The 19,224-nt window shown below is 39.7% G+C and overlaps 1 protein-coding gene across 1 annotated transcript in view; it reads left to right on the forward strand.

The window, feature by feature from the left end:
- LOC134213372 (calcitonin gene-related peptide type 1 receptor) overlaps window positions 1-19,224 on the forward strand; it is a 291,025-nt gene that overhangs the window by 252,934 nt on the left and 18,867 nt on the right. The window contains 1 exon segment of the mRNA XM_062692383.1: window positions 19,097-19,207. Within this exon segment, the coding sequence (XP_062548367.1) occupies window positions 19,097-19,207 (111 nt within the window).

Genomic DNA, 19,224 nt, shown 5'->3' on the forward strand with positions numbered 1-19,224 from the left:
CGGATACACTATTCCCACGAAGTCGAGAATGTTTCCCACCCAAAGACATCCTAGACCGGATCGAGAATCGATCTCGCCATCTCCGGATTGACCTTTTTTTACTGTTACTGTTTTTACTGTTCTCCAGATTCCTTCTAATTTGAACAAACGCGTAAATATATGAAGAGTTATTAAAATCGTTTTTATTTGATCGAAGTTTCATTTCAATTTTATATTATTGAATTTTGGCTGCATTGTTCGATTGGTTGCACAACAAATACAATTTTTCTTTTCCTCTTATTTTTTTTATTTTGGCGCCCCAAAAGCAAGGCGCTGTCTAGAACGGATTTAGATCTTTCCAACAAATGGAAATACATCAAATTTTCCTGGATTTGATGTAGATGCCTCATTTGAATGAGTAATTCTGGGTTATAATAACCGAAACTTTAACTACTATGCTGAGTTTCAAATTATGTTGAATTTAATTAATTTTTACTCAGAAGCTTTGTTCATAAAGTCTGTAACTTACGTTTGCTATGTCCCGTCAGTCCTAAGGACTCCCAGCCAACTCAGAATTGGATCTTTCCAAATAGGAAAACCCAGTAATAGTACGGTGTAATGACGGCTTTATTTGAAAATAATTCCTAGCCGCCCTAATACCATATAATTATGGCCTACCCTGCCCATGATTTCATAGTTGACGTATCAACCATTTGAAATTTCAGCGAATTTAACTTATTACGCGTTTACTAGGGCAATTAAACCGCTGCAACATCGATACGTTGCTTGTTCCAAGCCTCATTTAACTGCTTACGGATTGAAATGTTTTAAATTTGCGATGTTTGTCCCTAATTTATTTGAAATACATGCGAAAGTGCAATGGTTGTTACGTCAACTATGAGATCATGGGCCATAAACAGTTAATGTCTGGTGTAAGCAGAACGTTAATACATAAATGAAGCTTTCAATGAATGATTAAATTTATTACGACTAAATCATTCAACTCTATGATTACAGATTATGATTATTAAAATTTTTATTTATGACAATGATTAATGATTATGATCAACCATTAAATTAATTATTGGCAATGATTAACGATTATGATTAATGAATAAAACGGCTGGAGTATGATTAACGATTACGTATCGTGATTAAATATTGACACAATATGTGAATGATTTATGATTACCGATCGATATGATTAATGATTAATGATATTGAATAATCAAATTGAATGATTTGCTTAGAAATCAATAATCAAGTAACCTTTCTCTAAGGCTAACAATTTGGGTGATTCAAACGTATAAAAGTTACCTATATGACTATGATCAAAGATTGATTGTAGCAGGCCTATCCATGTAGGCTGTGCCTTCAATAAAAGTTTTATGATTTGTCATTAGTTAGCCGACCATTAACCAAGTCAGGTGAAATAAATAGTTTTGTCCAGTAAAGCTGGTTATGGCTACAAATATTTGGCGACGAGGAAAAGTTTGAAGACCCTCAAGAAAAAAGTCTAGAAAATGCCTGACGCGGATCTCAAAAACGCTGTCCTTCATCTCACAAACCTCATCACGAGGCAGCAGCAGCAACTTGAAGCGCAGCAGCCTGGGAAACTAGGGAAACTAGATTGAAAACCTGGGAAACTAAGGCAATCCAGCAGCTGTCAGTGAGAAGATTATCGAGGAATCGAGCGGAATCCAAGATTTTCAATATGATCCAGATGGAGGAATTTTCTTCGATGCTTGGTACGCAGGTACGAGGACGTCATTACACAGGATGGACAAAACCTAGTGTTGGGAAATGTACGTTAAACCACTCTGATTATGTGAATATTCACATTTTATCCAGTCAAATTTCATGCACCAAACAAGCCGAAACAGTTTGCAAAAAAAATGTACGCGACATCGTGACTTTTTTTGCCGATGAAGCAAACTGTTTGTTTGCTGCTATGTTATGCAACGTACACACCAGTCAAGCAGTTTGACGAACATTGACTCCGCCCTCAAGAAAACGCTTCGGTTGCTGCTTTGTTTGAACGTGTGTGAAGTTGTTCGAACAACCATTTGACAGTTGGCGGCTCGGTTGGAAAAAATTAAAACGGTTTGATTTTGGTTTGAGTTGTCGGGGGTGGAGCTAAGGTTCGCTGCCGCTGTTGGTAAAACTTGATGGATTTTTGAATAAACGAGAGGTGGAGTCAATGTTGGTCAAACTGCTTGACCGTGTGTACGTTCCATTAGAGTCGTGCCGGCGTGCGGTCAGCATTTGCATGAGATTTTTTGTTTCGGCTCGAGCGCAGCGCAAACAGCACAGAATCGAGTTAACCTGTGGCGCAAAGCCTAGAAGGAGTGCTATCCGTAGGTACTGATTTATTCGTTCTTATCTCTACAATGAGCAAGGAGTAATGAAATGAATATTTGCCATCAAAAACGGTTATAGGGTAGAGAACCATTTGGGCAGCACCCCCTATTCCCGTCAGCAACGTTCATTACTCAAGCGCATTACAACCGAATTACTTGTTTTTTAGTACATGGTTAGTTTCTGTCGATATCTAGTGATGTACAAACAATCAAGCCATTTGGTTGGAACGCGGTCGAGTTATTAACGTTGTGGACGGGAATAGGGGGTGCTGCCCAAATGGTCCCGCTCCCTACGTTGTGAAATTATTGTACGAAAACATTAATCGTGGGGAGAGAAAATAGAAAAAGCATGTGCTGACGGTCATCTGCTCGACGTGGCTGCTGCTGCGGTTGCCATGGTTTTGTTTTTACTTTTTTGCACGGAAGAATGAATGGTAAAAAGAAATGTCAACCATTCACGTCCCTGACTAGACGACGCCGCCCGTGTAAGGTTACTTTTTCGCAATTTAAGCACGCCTCTGCACTACAAGTATTGCGGATCTTTTCAAAATTTTCCATTTTGTGGATTCCGTAAAGTTCTTCCGCAGCTGTCAAAGTCCTACCGCAAGCCTGAAAATTTTCAATACACTGAAACAAAAATTTTATATTTGGCGTTGTCGTCGTAGAATGCCATGCCAAACAGCAGAGAGAAAGTATGAAGTGACAGCTGCGGTAGTTTAAAAATTGAACCGTAAAGAGGAAAGTTTTCTCTGGAACAGCAATATGTGAACACCATTCTACCAAAGCATCCCCGGGAGTACACCCTGGACGAAACCGTTTCAAGGTTAAAGAAACTGTTCGGGCGACAGAAGTCGGTCTTTCATTCTCGGTACCAGTGCCTCCAGTACACGAAAAGCGATGCAGACGATTTCACTTTGTATCATGCCATGGTGAACAAACACTGTGAGGCGTTTCAACTTTCGAAGCTCACCCCGGATTAATTCAAAGCGCTCCGTTTCGTCTGTGGACTCCAATCGTCACGGGATGCGGACATTCGAACACGATTGATCTCGAAGCTGGAAGCCGACGAAACCGCAGTCAACTAACTGGGAGAAATCACAAGCAAGTTAACCCTAGAGAATCTCGTGAAAGAATATAACCGTGTGGCCAACCTCAAACAGGATACACTGATGGTGGAAAACAAAAAAGCACGCAACGTCAACCTTGTTTCCCGTAACCAGAAGCCTTGTAGGAAGAATTTCAAAGTTCCAAAAACGCCATGCTAGATGTGTGGTGACCAGCACTACGTTCGTGAGTGTTCGTTCGTTTCACATACCTGTTCCAGATGTAGGCAATAAGGACATAAAGAAGAATATTGTTCCAACAAAAAGCTAATACCATCAGAATTTCGAATTTCAAGTCAGCGAAACCCAAAAAGAATGTGAAGACTAGGAGTATCCATATGGTCCACAACGTCGGAACCAAGCGGAAGTTCATCCCGGTTAAACTCAACGGAATAGCAGTGAAGCTCCAGCCGAATTCAGAGGGATGATGCACCAAAGCGCAAGTGAAGCTGTACATGAAGCTCGATGCACGTCCTACCTACTCCCCAAAACGACTAGTGCATAGTAGCAATCTTCATCAAGACGAAACAGCCACATTTAAGACGAATTAATGTCATTTGTCGACATTGTAATCATGCAATAAATAACTAATCATGTAAGCCACTTTTTAATTGTTTACGTAACAGTTGTACTAAAAAACGTACATTAAGGACTGTTTTAGGTTAATTCAAAAACAAAACATTGTGCATCCGGTAGCTTAAAACCTAATTTTTCAGATGGTGGCTGTTTGGCTTGCCGCTTTCTGCCACTATTTTTCTAAGGATTCCTCAGGACAGGTTTCAAGATAGATCAAAGTAGTCTTCTAGACAAACATGGTTTTTGTCATTATGCACAACTTTCTAGAATAAACCATACTGCTAAAATCATTTTCAAAAAAGTTATGCTCAAAATTTGATTTTTGGGGGTCATTCATACAAAACGTGCTAAACTCGTTACAAAACCGTTGTTCCAATATTGTGTCTTCAGAAAAGATGTTCCAATTCACATTCTCTATTACATTTCAGCGGACAACCTCTGCTTTTGTACATCAGCGTACTTTTTAAGGTGGATATATCATTGATGTTTTCTTATCAGAAGAAAGCCCAAGAAATATTCTTCATCTCTTTTGAAGAAATCATGACTCTAAAATGTACACAGAAAAAAATAATGAAAAGTAATCAGCGCGTAATTAATAAAGACGTGGAAAATTACACTATTCTGAGCGTACATGGATCTTTTCTAACAAGTGCGCCCTAAATGTTTGCAATTTACATAGCATTATGACACTTATTCGTATAAAAAGTGACATAATGCAATACAAATTGCATACATTCAGATGATAATATCGTTTAAATTTACGCGCTTTTTGGCATTCCCTTTATGTGCATTACTTTCGTGTAAATTTCAACAACTTTTTCTATCTGTGTAGTTTTCAGGTCAAAAACTAAAAAACGCACGTTTTGGGAGCTTTTGAACCAGTGTGGCGTCACTTGGGGTCGGCTGCATGGCCGGAAGTGCGTCTGAGCGTTCGTGTCCGAAAGTGGACGCTCCGAATCCGCTCTTACCATTTGGTATGGTGACGGCCGCCTGGCCGGAATTGTACTCGAAGGACCCACTGTCCAAAACTGGACGCTCTCACCTTGCAAGACCCGGAGAAATTCACCGGCTATCCCTGGGATAATCGCAAATAGTTGCTATTTACTTGTGCTATTCGAGGCCCTATTTCAGTTATAACAGTCGGAAGTGTTTTGCCCTTTTCGTAAACTAAGTGTACCGACGTCCAGGAGGCTACATCTTCTTCTTATTCTTCACAGATAGAAAAAGTTGTTGAAATTTACACGAAAAGTAATGCACATAAAGGGAACGCCAAAAAGAGCGTAAATTTAATCGATATTATCGCCTGAATGTATGTGACTTCCATTGCATTATGTCAGTTTTTATTTGATTTATGCTATAGAAATTGACATAATGCAATAGAAATTGCATACATTTAGGGCGAACTTGTTGGAAAAGATGCATATCTGCCCGGAATAGTGTAATTTTCCACGTCTATATTTTTTACGCGCTAATTAGTTTTCAGAATTTTTTTCTGTGTTTAATGGCTCTACATTCCAACTGAAACTTGGCCCACTTTTCAAATTAGTATTCCATTAGCATTCCCCCAGTTAATAATTGAAAGCTTTTCTATGCCCGACATTGCATGAGTATGTATCTTGTGTGGCAAGTACAAGGATACACTATGCCCTGTGCTGTGGTGATGTCTGTATGTGTGCGTATGTATGCACAGGAAAAAATAATGAAAACTAAGAAGCGCGTAAAAAATAAAGTCATGGAAAATTACATTATTTTGACCGTACATGGATATTTTCCAACAAGTACACCCTAAATGTATGCAATTTATATGGTATTATGTCAGTTTCTATAGCATACAACATATAAAAAGTGACATAATGCAATGGAAATTGCATACATTCAGGCGATAATATCGCTTAAATTTACGCTCTTTTTGGCATTCCCTTTATGTGCATTACTTTCGTGTGAATTTCAACAACTTTTTCTATCTGTGTGGGCGCAAAATAACTCACATATTTTAGGCACTTATCTTCAACCGATTTACTTGCAACAAGTTGCACTCGACGGGGAATTTTACCCGACTGTTACCTATTGAAAAATAGCCAGATCGATTATGGACTTCTAAGTTATGAACAAAATCTTCTTCTTCTTACTGGCATTACATCCCCACACTGGGACAGAGCCACATCGCAGCTTAGTGTTCATAAAGCACTTCCACAGTTATTAACTGCGAGGTTTCTAAGCCAAGTTACCATTTTTGCATTCGTGTATCATGAGGCTAACACGATGATACTTTTATGTCCAGGGAAGTCGAGACAATTTCCAATCCGAAAATTGCCTAGACCGGCACCGGGAATAGGGGCCCTCCTTAGCCGTGCGATAAGACGCGCAGCTACAAAGCAAGACCATGCTGAGGGTGGCTGGGTTCGATTCCCGGTGCCGGTCTAGGCAATTTTCGGATTGGAAATTGTCTCGACTACCCTGGGCATAAATGTATCATCGTGCTAGCCTCATGATATACGAATGCAAAAATGGTAACCTGGCTTAGAAACCTCGCAGTTAATAACTGTGGAAGAGCTTAATGAACACTAAGCTGCGAGGCGGCTCTGCCCCAGTGTGGGGATGTAATGCCAATAAGAAGAAGCACCGGGAATCGAACCCAGCCACCAGGTCTTGCTTTGTAGCCGCGCGTCTGACCGCACGGCTAAGGAGGATCCGAACAAAATACAATTTTAATAATGCACGAGAAAGACACTATTACCGCTAGCCCAGTAAGCACAAGATCGTATATGATGTAACATAAGATCCTACAGTGGAGGCAATATAGCTACTTCCTCGTACAACATGTATGCATGTATATTAGAGTGGCTGAAAAATCACTTTTCCAATTTTTTCGATGGGCCGCCCTCTTATTCTGTTCTATTTGATGCCCTGATGCTCTGGACAAAATTTCAGCCAAATCGGTCAACGTTTGGGCGGTGCTAAACTCGTTGGAAGTTTATATGGAAAAATGTATGCAGAAACATCGAAAAACAGTGATTTGCAGTTAGAAGGTACAATTTACGATGAAGAACTATCCAGTATTTTGCGCTCGATTATGGCGCCCTAGTGAGTGCCTTTTTGACATTCGAGAGGTAGAAAATATCAAATATATTATATTAACAATATGGTTCACTTCGAGCTTTTCCATACAACGAAATGGCGAACCATTTGCCGGTGATAACAACATCATCTAGCGAGCAAAGAGGAATCTAAACGTGTTTTCTTCTTGTTTATTCTAGCAAATCTTCCTGCCAATTTACAGTGACAGTCATACTGTTGAAAAGTTTTCATACGACAGTGCAAGGATGTCCATACTTTTTTTAATAAATCGATCATCAACAGATCGATTTTTTTTTTCTTTTACACTTATTTCGATAATACAGAAAAATAAATTTTGATCCGACTGCTCCAATAGAAGCTGTTCCGCATACAAGAAAATGCTTGCGGCGCGTTAGAAAATATTGATTCAATTTCTTTTGGGTCGAAAATAATAGCAAGCATTAGCTAGTTTTTCGCAAGATTTTTTATCTAAGTTGCCAGCATCCAGGTGCTAACATATATGCGTGGAAAGCAATGTTAAGTTTTTAGTAAACCACCAGAAATTTTGCATCACATGCAGGAAGGTATTCGCAACTTCACCTACCAAATATTTTTTGCTAAATTTGTTTCATTTTAATAATATAATCAATATATGTTATCGTAATATTGATTCCAGAACTAATATTTCTAGTGCCTTTCATTTAAATGCTTAAATTTCCTTTTGAGTTAGAATTTCAGTTTTATATCTATGGATGGGCTTGTATCCATGCTTTCACCGAAGGCAAAATTAATTAAAATTAGTCGAGCTTTTCTCTGCATCCTCTGCAGTGATTTAACGGATTTGCAAGATTTTTCGCGATTAATTTGTCACAGGCCTAGCGGCTTCCCAATCATCAATTAGCAGTGAATCCAACAAGAGTGTGACTAAAAATCTTGATCTTCTCCGGTATCCAAGGATGTTATCGATCATTTAGTTATATGTTTTTGATCATTTAGTAGTTTGTCAATAACTCATTCCAGAGGCTAAATTTCAATATATGTTGTATGGTGGACTTCTAGAGCAAAGGTTTATAACAGTTCGTTCAATTAATTTCACTAATAACGGAGCTATACTGCCGTAATCTGAAAAAGTGACGTATACGCCATTTTCCAAAAATGGTGTTAACGAGTACTACTCGTCGAGCTCTTTAACAGAAAAATGGAAAACATGCATGTTGTAAAATGGCTGTTACGTCACTTTTCCAGATTACGGCAGTATAGCTCTAGTAGCAGTAACTTATACTAAATGATTGAAATTTTTTATCATTTGGTATAAGTTACTGCGTTATAAGTTAAATTCAAACATCGACTTGTTAGTTGTAGAAAAACCTTCGCACTAGAAGTCCACCATACAACACATTTTTAAATTTAGCCTCTGGAGCAAGTTATTGACAAACTAATAAGTGATCGAACGCAGATTACTAAATGATCGATAACATCCTTGCCGGTATTCAGTGCTTTGAACATAAATTTTCGAAAACAAGATTAGTTTTCTTTTCGTACTGTGGCACGAATTTTCATATTGCGTTTTAGATCTAGCCTCGTTAGTTTCATGAACCCGTCTTTACTCTAAATTTTCATTCAGGTTTTACTGTCCAACTGCCAGCTGGATTACTGCCACATTCTAAATAAATTTGAGTGCGATTGTGTTAGTTTTTCACGGCTGTTGTATCTTGTGTTCACATCCTACCATGATTCAATCAGAAAAACAATCTTTGAAATGTGAGTTAAATAGTGACAAGGGATATTTCAAATAATTTTGTGAAAAAACAGATGAATAAATAGATTCAAAATGTTTCATATTTGTAAATTTATTGAGTACTTTCAGAGCGTGATATCATTTTTTTCTCAGTAAAAATGAATAATAAATAATTATTTTCTTAGCTTGTCACTAAATTAACCAAAATGTTCATCGGGAGTTGATAAACGGATGATAAGCCGTGCAGATAAAATGTCATTCGACTATCATGATAACACTACCTTTGTCAGTAGTTAGAAAATTATGTTTTCGACACGTGACATGTCACAAGCTTGTAATCTGAACTAAATGCTCGCAAAATCCATATATGTAAATAGTAAAAATGCATGAGCTCCTGTACGATATAAAATATCCTGTACGATATATAATATAAAAATGTCTTTCAAATTGATACTGCCCAAAAGTATAACCAGGGACAGAAAAAGTCATTTTTAATACACTCAAATAGTTGACATCCAACACACAATTTAGTTGCCAGTATTTCACAAATTTGAATGTGCAAATGAATAGGACGGTATGTACACGAACAGCACGTAGCGTCGAATCTCGGTGTCAGCGTTGTTTTGTGCGGTGTCAAAATCAATCTTCAGTTTAGTGCATTGATATTCAATTTGAAACGACTGCAACTGATAGTAAAACGAAGATTTCCGTCCTTGAGTATAACCTTGTTTTTTTTTTCTGAGTCGATTCTTTGACTTTTTTATTGTCAAATTTCCCAAAGAACCGTATTATTTGATGCCTCTAAATATATTTAAAATTAAAACAACAAAAAATTAAAGATATATTGCAGCCAAACGAGCTGCAGAATTGGGCCAATGTAAGATAAAAACCAGCGAAAAAGTGCGAAAAGAACAGAGAGCGAGTATAAATCGAAATGTGAATGCAGAATATTAAGTATTAACTTCAACAGCAACCTCTTAGCTTTCCAAATGTTTCACCGTGTATTGATATGGTGCACCGGCGGTTCAACGTGCAACATCTAATTTGTTATACATATTAGTAAAAAAAATGTCTACCACAATTTTGCTACAACATTTGATTTTCCGTTGATATTCGATTAACTTTAATCGATTATGTGCACAAAAAACATAAGACATCCCTATTTTTTGTTGTGATGACAGTTTGAAGTGTGTGTTTACCGATCCTCATATTTTGGGTAGTTTCGTTTCAGCGTGTATCGATCTTTTTGGGCACGGATGGCGCCACATGCGGTGTCGCCAAAATTTCGTGAGAGTGAATCATATTGTTAATATAGTATATTTGCTAGTATCCTCATTAATTTTTCTCATAATTATTTTATTTTCTAGGAATGTGAAGGCTACAAGACATCGAGAAGTCTGTAATGATATGATCATTGTATTTTTAAGATGAAAAAATCTTGACGAGACGATATCCATCTAGTGTGAGGTTGGATTCAAAATTCTCTAAGAGTCAACTTCCTTTGCATTAGCCAATTTCCTCCGACAATAGCATGCGCAACGTGCAAATGAGCGCTTCTTGTAATCCCCAAGTCCCACCTATGCACAAAAACGACATCACATGTGCTGCAACATGCCTCCTCCAGGGCAGCGGAAGTGTCCGTAGCGGATGGACAACATCTGGTTGACTAAAGGCCCTAACTTGATGCTTGATGAGCTACAGGCAATTTACTGCTGTTAAATAAAAGCCTCAAATAAAAACCTGAATTTAATTACATTGACTTGATTAATGATGCAGCTGGTAAGGATGGCATCGGAGCTGAGCTCATCAAGATGGGCCCGGAAAAGCTGGCCACTTGCCTGCACAAACTGATAGTCAGAATCTGGGAAACCGAACAGCTACCGGAGGAGTGGAAGGAAGGGGTTATATGCCCCATCTACAAGAAAGGCGACAAACTGGAGTGTGAGAACTTTCGAGCGATCACCATCCTTAATGCCACCTACAAAGTGATATCCCAGATCATCTTCCGTCGTCTGTCACCATTAGTGAACGAGTTCGTGGGAAGTTATCAAGCCGGCTTCGTTGACGGCCGCTCGACAACGGACCAGATCTTTACTGTACGGCAAATCCTTCAAAAATGCCGTGAATACCAGGTCCCAACGCACCATCTGTTCGTTGATTTCAAGGCGGCATACGACAGTATAGACCGCGTAGAGCTATGGAAAATTATGGACGAGAACAGCTTCCCTGGGAAGCTTACCAGACTGATCAAAGCAACGGTGGATGGTGTGCAAAACTGTGTGAAGATTTCGGGCGAACACTCCAGTTCGTTCGAATCGCGCCGGGGACTAAGACAAGGTGATGGACTTTCGTGCCTGTTGTCCAACATTGCGCTAGAAGGTGTCATGCGGAGAGCCGGGTGTAACAGCCGGGGTACGATTTTCAACAGATCCAGTCAATTTATTTGCTTCGCGGATGACATGGACATTGTCGGCCGAACATTTGCAAAGGTGGCAGAACTGTACACCCGCCTGAAACGTGAAGCAACAAAAGTTGGACTGGTGGTGAATACGTCAAAGACAAAGTACATGCTTGTGGGCGGAACCGAGCGCGACAGGGCCCGCCTGGGAAGCAGTGTTACGATAGACGGGGATACCTTCGAGGTGGTCGAGGAATTCGTCTACCTCGGATCCTTGCTAACGGCTGACAACAACGTTAGCCGTGAAATACGAAGACGCATCATCTGTGGTCAGTCGACAATTGTCTTTCGCGCGTGACAGACGTTTCCCGCACAGTTGACGTAAATAATCAACAAAATTTCGTGTACCTAGTGACGAAAATAAAGTGTCATTCAGCGTAATATGTCGCACAGGAAGAACACCATTGTCGTGGATTTCAGTGTCCTCCCGAGACGCCCTCCTTTGGCTCAGGTAAAGCAGTTTCTTGAGGAATCTCTCAAGCTTAACATGGCTGATGTGAAAAGCATCCAACTGCACAACCTCAATGACTGTGTGTTTGTTGAGATGAACAGCGCAGGCGTTGCCGCACGACTACAAAAAGAACATCACCTCAAACACTCATTTCACCGTCTCGGCGTATTCTATCATATTCCGGTATACGTAGATGGTCCCACCACTACATTGAGGATTCATGATCTTCCTCCGAGAATGCCGAATGAAACCATATCGGACTGCCTAAAGCAATATGGTAAAGTTATCTCCGTACAGAACGAGACATGGAAGAACTTTTTTCCGGGAGTAGCAAATGGTGTAAGAGTGGTGTGAATGATGCTAGAAAAAGCAATACCATCTCGTATCGTTATCGATGACGAGCCCACGCTTGTAACTGGACAAAAACAAAACCAATCCCAAACGAGTCCTCCAGCAGCGACGGTTTCAACATCATCCAACAAACAACACAATAGCGACCCTCCGCCGATGCGAGCCGATGCAAGCGAAAGCGAAGAGGACGACTATGAGGATGAAGGAAAAAACAGCAACGAAAGTGACGGTGATGGTGACGAACAAACTGATAACTGCATAGAGTCCGGTACTGGAGCCAGCGCGAAGAGACGATTGTCTACTGCATCTGCAACAACAAGCGATAATCAAGAGGACAATATTCCCAAAAGATCGTGCGGTGATGTTTTTGCTGATGCTGGCGATAGTGGAGAAAAATGTCATTCGGACTGGAGAGTATACAACACACGATCCAAGAAGAAATAATTAATTTTATTCAGAATGTATTGTATTGCATTGTTGTGAAATATTATCTCATGAGATGAGCCAGCCACGGGCTGAAAATCTCAAAAATAAAGATAAAAAAAATCATCTGTGGAAGTCGGGCCTACTACGGGCTCCAGAAGAAACTGCGGTCGAAAAAGATTCGCCACCGCACCAAATGTGTCATGTACAAGACGTTTATAAGACCGGTTGTGCTCTACGGACATGAAACATGGACAATGCTCGAGGAGGACTTGCAAGCACTCGGAGTATTCGAGAGACGGGTGCTTAGGACCATCTTTGGCGGTGTGCAAGAAGACGGTGTGTGGCGGCGAAGAATGAACCATGAGCTCGCCCAACTCTACGGCGAACCCAGTATCCAGAAGGTAGCTAAAGCCGGAAGGGTACGATGGGCAGGACATGTTGCAAGAATGCCGGACAGCAACCCTGCAAAGATGGTGTTCGCTTCCGATCCGGCAGGTACGAGACGGTACGGGCAGCAGGGACCATGTCCAAGGGCTTGACGACCCCTCCCCAGCCGTCTGTGAGTCAGGGGGTTCTGCCTAGGAGGTGGTGGGGTTAACAGGGGGCGCTGTTAATTCCCTCCCAAAAACCACATATCCGCAAGCAAACCTTATCAAGCGACCGTGTGCCGCTTAAAGCATACAAGCCCCTAACCCCGAATCCCAAGGTGTCAGGCGACCCGTGCCGAAGGGATGAATGGCCTGGGGGTGAAACAATTAGCCAGGTCATTAACGGAGTTTGTAGAGGTTCCACAGAGTGAGGGCTGCTTCGGCGGCAAGCGGGTGACAGTGGGTGGTACCCACACACCCCCAAGTGGTGCACATGTGGTTCCAGCGAATGGGAGCTGAGGGTATTACTCGTAATACCCCCACAGAATCGAGGACCGAGTGTATGGGTGAGCACACAAGTAAGTCTCGCATGGTACGCATGGTCGGTAGTGTTAGAATGACTGAAGTCTGGTGAGGCCTGGCAGGAGTGTCGGGGGGCAGATACCTCTGCGGCACCTCAGAAGTAGGGGACACGAAAGTCTCGCTGCGTCTGGCAGGAGTGTCGGGGGGTTGATGCTTCTGCGGCACCTCAGAAATCGGAGACATGTAAGGTAGTGGTGCGACCCCGTTCCAGGATGGGGAGACCACCACATTGGCTGAGGACTACCTGGGCTTGGCAGTATCAAAGCCTGGGTAGGTGAGTGTTAGGCACGTCTGACGTGCCGGGTGTTCCACGCCCAAACGATGCACAGGAGGTGCACAGAGTGCAATAGCAGGAGAGATTGCGGTATCACAACCCCCACTCAGTGAGTAACTGAATGTCAAAGAGAGTGATGCGCAAGTGGTGCAAGCGATTGGGACTGAATGTATGAGCGAGCACACAAGTTAGACTCGCATGGTACGTATGGTCAGAGTGGCTGCTTAGGCAGTAGTGTGATCCGGCTGTCAGGGACGGAATGAGTGAAGTCTCGCTAGGCCTGGCAGGAGTGTCGGGGGGTTAATGCCTCTGCGGCACCTCAGAAATAGGAGACATGAAAGGGTCTGCCTCGTAGCTGAGGTAGGAGCGTCATAGGGAGCCACCAACCTAGGGTCGCCTCCGGCTTGGTAGACAAGTGGTGCCACCCTGTTGCAGGATGGGGTGAACACCACACTGAGTGAGGACTGCCTATGTTGTGAGATGGCGGCATGGGGTACCCCCTGCAGGGTACCTGTTTGTCCCTTGCAGTCATTCAAGAGGCATAGGCAGGTGAGTGTTGGGGCACATGTGGTGCCAGTGTGTCTTGTGCAAATGTGTTGCATGGGGAGTGTCGAAGAGCTGAGGCGCATACGTGCAGACCAGGTGCGACTTGGCGAGCGTGGGGCGTATCCGAGGATGGAGAGATGCGGCCTCGAACCGTGTATTGTGGCGTCAAATTGTTGATTCAGTGTTATCTGTTTAGATGACAACTAAATAAATGAAATGAAATGAATGATTAAGATTCAAATAATTATTGCTCTTGATCATGTTCGCAGATCTGTTGTACATCCAGAGCGGAAAATATAAAAACTGTAAAATGAAGATCCTATCTATCATTGATTCTCATACTCAGGCGTGGCTTATATTCAGGAAAGCGTGGGACACTAATAAAGTAAGGTTTTTTTTGGATGCTTTAACCTCTCTCTTGAAAAGATTTCTAAAGGAGTGTAAGGAAATAGTAATCTTTTCCTGCTCTATAGTTCTTATGTAATTATTGTATGGATCCCAAGCAATGAAGACCTAGTTTGAATTAAGCAAAAATGGATGTTCAAGCACGAACATACAACACAACTGTACAGTTTCCTATGAAATAGAAATAGATGCTTAATAGCCATTTGAAAAAAAAATGATTGAGTTATGGAAAACTCTTCCCTGGGCAATATCAGTATTTTCGTCTAGTTTCGCTCTTGCGTTGCGTTGCGTTGCGTTGGTAACGGAGTATTTCGTAGATTGCATACTGATAGCTGTCATGTATATCTTTAACTTCCTTACTCCAAATGCTTATGGAATACTATTTGGGAATTAATAGCAATCCAAATGGAGGTCCGAGAAGAGAAAGCATGAAAACTACCATTGCTGGCCACGCCCATCTTCTCTGTTACAAGGAAAGGGAATTAAATGATGATATGACATCTACTTAACAAGAGGCCAGCGACTCACCGACGCCCTCATAGATGTCAAGGAGTTGGATGGTTGGGAGGGATGTTGTACGGGAATCATCACTATAAGCAAGTGATAACATAATGCATTTGCAAATACGTTGGGAGTTACGTTGCTAATAAAGTTATTGTAACTCCGTTATCCTTTTTCGTCCTCTTCCTGGGATGGGGCAAGGTATTCAATCTGTGCCCTGGCTAATAAGCCTAGGTTCAAGCGCCATTGATCGCTCTCTGAAACGAGATATATAAACACTTGCAAACTCCATTCCCTTCTACAACAACGTTATTATATAAAAAAATAATGGTAATTATGATATGATTATAAACGCTACGATTATGATGATTGGTTAATCTTAGCAAAGTTTTCAAAGAGATTTCAGATATGAAATATTGAAAGCAATTATTAAATCAAGAGATTGAGCAAGAAAAAAATGCAAAATGCATCAGCAATTTTATTTGTTAAATAAATATGATCTTCTAGTTTGCCACTACATTAAGATTGATTATAAGTATTAAAATACATGGAATGTAACAGAATTTTTGTTAGGAAAAAAAAACGGTATTAAAATGTTGTTACAAAGGGAGTAGGTATATTTATATGATGTCAAATTCTAACAAAACTGCTGTATATAAAAAAGCTTCGCTAGTTCTTTCACTTTAACAAAAATAATCTTTTTTTTTTTCAATTATGTGATAATGCTTTAGCGCAGCTTATTTTAAACTACTGAAAATATTGAAAATCAAGCAAATCAATTGATCCAATTGATTCTGAAGTAAGTGAAAGCAGTAAAATTTTGGATATTTTCTACACACCGGATCTAACGCCCTAATTGTTTTTTTGTCATTAAACAGAGGTACCAAGGAACAAACTCACCGAATTGTCGTCTTTTTCCTATATGACACAGACAAAACACTGCACTTCACTTTATAAGGCACTTGAAAAAAATCTAAATTTTCAATACATTTGAAAAGAATTAATCATAATGAATAAGCAGAAAAATGACTGGAGCGAAATAAAAACACGTTCAATCGGAAGCACGGCGCACTACCTATTTTCATCTAGTTTCGCTCTTTTCCGCATAAACTGTATCATCGATTAATTTATTTTATTTATTTTTATCTTTACTTCAGTAGGCAACCTGGAATATATAAAGCATTAACATTAATAGAAATTGAAGCGAAAATTTGAAATAATTGATTTCATGGATACCCTGCAGAAATGGTTGACATTTATATATTTACTTTATAAAAAACTTTTGTATCATGGCAGACTTGATGAGTTCCAATGTTTTCTACCGCTTGAATGTCAATCTGAGGGGATCTCACGCCGCCATTACCTAGCGCAAAATACTGGATAATACTCATTCAGTTCTTGTAGAATTTAATGCAGATTGTTTTGCCTGAAAACCGCAAGAAGATTAGAGTTTATTAGGCAAAGATATTAGCATTCTACTGGAGTGGTGTTTGGGTGAATTTATTTCTTTTCAAAGGTAAAAGAAACGAAATTTGCTCGAACTCCACTGCAGAGAAATGCTAATAACTAATAACATTCTGTATTAAATTCTTCAAGATCTGAAATAGTATCATAGTTCTTCGCCGTAAATTGTGTAGTGTCTAACTGCAAATCACTGTTTTTCGATGTTTATGCATACATTTTTCCATATAAACTTTAAACGAGTTTAGCACCACCCAAACGTTGACCGATTTGGCTGAAATTTTGTCCAGAACATCAGGGCATCAAATAGAACAGAATAAGAGGGCGGCCCATCGAAAAAATTAAAAAAAGTTTTTTCTATACTAGTTTGAGCATATTTTGTTGCATTATACATATACGATTTTGTGTTGACGGAAAGGTGGATTGATCAGGGTTTTAAGTTAACTTTTTCGAAAATGTTGCTCTGAACGTGGTTGAATTAGATGTATCCAGTTTTTATAATTATCATTTTAATAGTAATATATGGCTTTGTACTGTCCATACTTGCTAACTAAATTTTCAACGTATTTTTATGCTTTGTGGTTGGAACTTGTTGAGAGGTCAGTGAACAGTGCAAAATGGTAGGTTACAAATCAGATGGTCTCATTACTCAATCTCTACGAAAGGTAATCCTTATATCAAAAAGTACAACAAAGTTGCACCTATTATTATTTTAGGAGAAATTATAGCTTTGGCTTATTGTCTTATTAATGTAAAGTTGATCTATGAGTCTGAGCAAGAACGAGTAAATTTAGTTTATCTTTCATATACCACTGAAATCTTATGACAACCATATTCGGACAGGCCTTTTTATGATTCATGGTCATGGTGTATCATTTAATCAAATTGCCACCCTATAGAAGCACGACTATAAGGTTAACAAAGCAATGATACATCTGGTTCCCAGTATTTTTCCCATCTAGATCTATTCCACATCGATTACTACATTGATAAAGAATAATTTTGACCGTGGGAAATGTATCACTTGCAGAGGTACAAATTAAACCGATGAGCATTGTTTTATGAATGGAAAAGTTTAACGTGCAATGCTGCATACCTTATGCATTCATTCAAGTAATTCTAGAAAAGTTTTATTCAATTTCAGGAAAGTTTTGGATTTTTTTCTAGTTTGAAGCGCAACACAAAAGTCTTCTTGAGAAATAGTTGTGCTCTTTGGTAGGTGGTTGCACAAGAAGTGCAGGGGAAAATGGTGCATCCTGTATTATTTCAATTTAAGTTGGTACAATACCCATTGTGTATATTTGTGGAAATTGTATATCGAGAGTTAAATAGTTTTTCATACAATTTTGTTTAAAGGAAATCCAGGACAATTCAATCTGCAGTGTTCACAAATGTCAGTTTTTTCCCACATTATCAAACGATGGAACACTATTTTCTTTCTCTTGAATGGCTTTTAGTAGGGTTTTAATTAGATTTTCATAATCATACTTTTTACGATGGTTTCAGTTGATGCGTCATGCAATAAACATCCTGTTGAATGCAACTTATCCCATGGTTTCGAATGAAGAACTATTGAAAACAATGATTTTCCTTAATAAAATTGGCTCTCTTGCACCTATTGTGGGGCAACTGTACCAATAGAGGGCGAGTCTCATAAGAAATCAATAAATAGCACCACTAAGGGAACCAAAATTAATTTCTACAAGCACTAAAGGAACAGTGTACTCATTAGTGGTGCAAGCGATATTTGGTAGTTGTTGATGTTAAATGACATCAATCTCATTTTTAATCAAATTTATTAGTTTATCTATTGGGTAAGATATTAAAGCTTTAAATTTCCCATAATTATTAAATTTGAAAAATTATTTTCTTTTGTGGATATACCAATTCCTCCTTTATTGGTACTGTTACCCTATTAAAAATAATTTGAAGGAAATTTGTAAACTATAACAATCAAAAATAATTCCCTTGAAAATTCAAAATAATGTTTCTTGGAACTTCAGAAGAATTTCTTTTGGAATTCGGGAACAGTTCTTTTGGAAATTCAGACATTTTTTCTATATGTTCTGGAAGAATTTGATATTTCCACGAATATGATCTTGTGTGTCGTGTTATTTTTTCTGCCATTAGTACGTTTTTGACAACGTTCTTCTGTCACTGAAGTAGTAGTCATAAATTATTTCCACCATCAAAATATGTAGGTAGCGGAAGAAGAACAACTTAAATTACATCGAAGAAACGTGAGTGGCATTTCGTAAACCCGTTAACGAAACTATACGTCCGCAATTTCAAGCGCTTTGTCTCGAGGGCACAACATGTGATGGTGCGAAACATTGTTCTCCAAAGTTGTACGCCAATTTCAACTAATAGCATGTTACACTCTTGTCGAATCCGAGAAATCTCCTCCATTACCCTAATTAACTCATTCTGAACTTTCGCTTTTCCCATTCCTTCTTTCAGGACTATTCTGTCGAGGGACCTGGGATGGATGGCTCTGCTGGCCGGACACCGCGGCAGGATCTTCTGCGTATCAACTTTGCCCGGCTTTCATGGATGCATTCGATCCCTCTAGTAAGATAACTTTTCTT

The sequence above is a fragment of the Armigeres subalbatus genome, chromosome 2 (genome assembly GCF_024139115.2).
Source record: "Armigeres subalbatus isolate Guangzhou_Male chromosome 2, GZ_Asu_2, whole genome shotgun sequence".
Lineage (NCBI taxonomy): Eukaryota > Metazoa > Arthropoda > Insecta > Diptera > Culicidae > Armigeres > Armigeres subalbatus.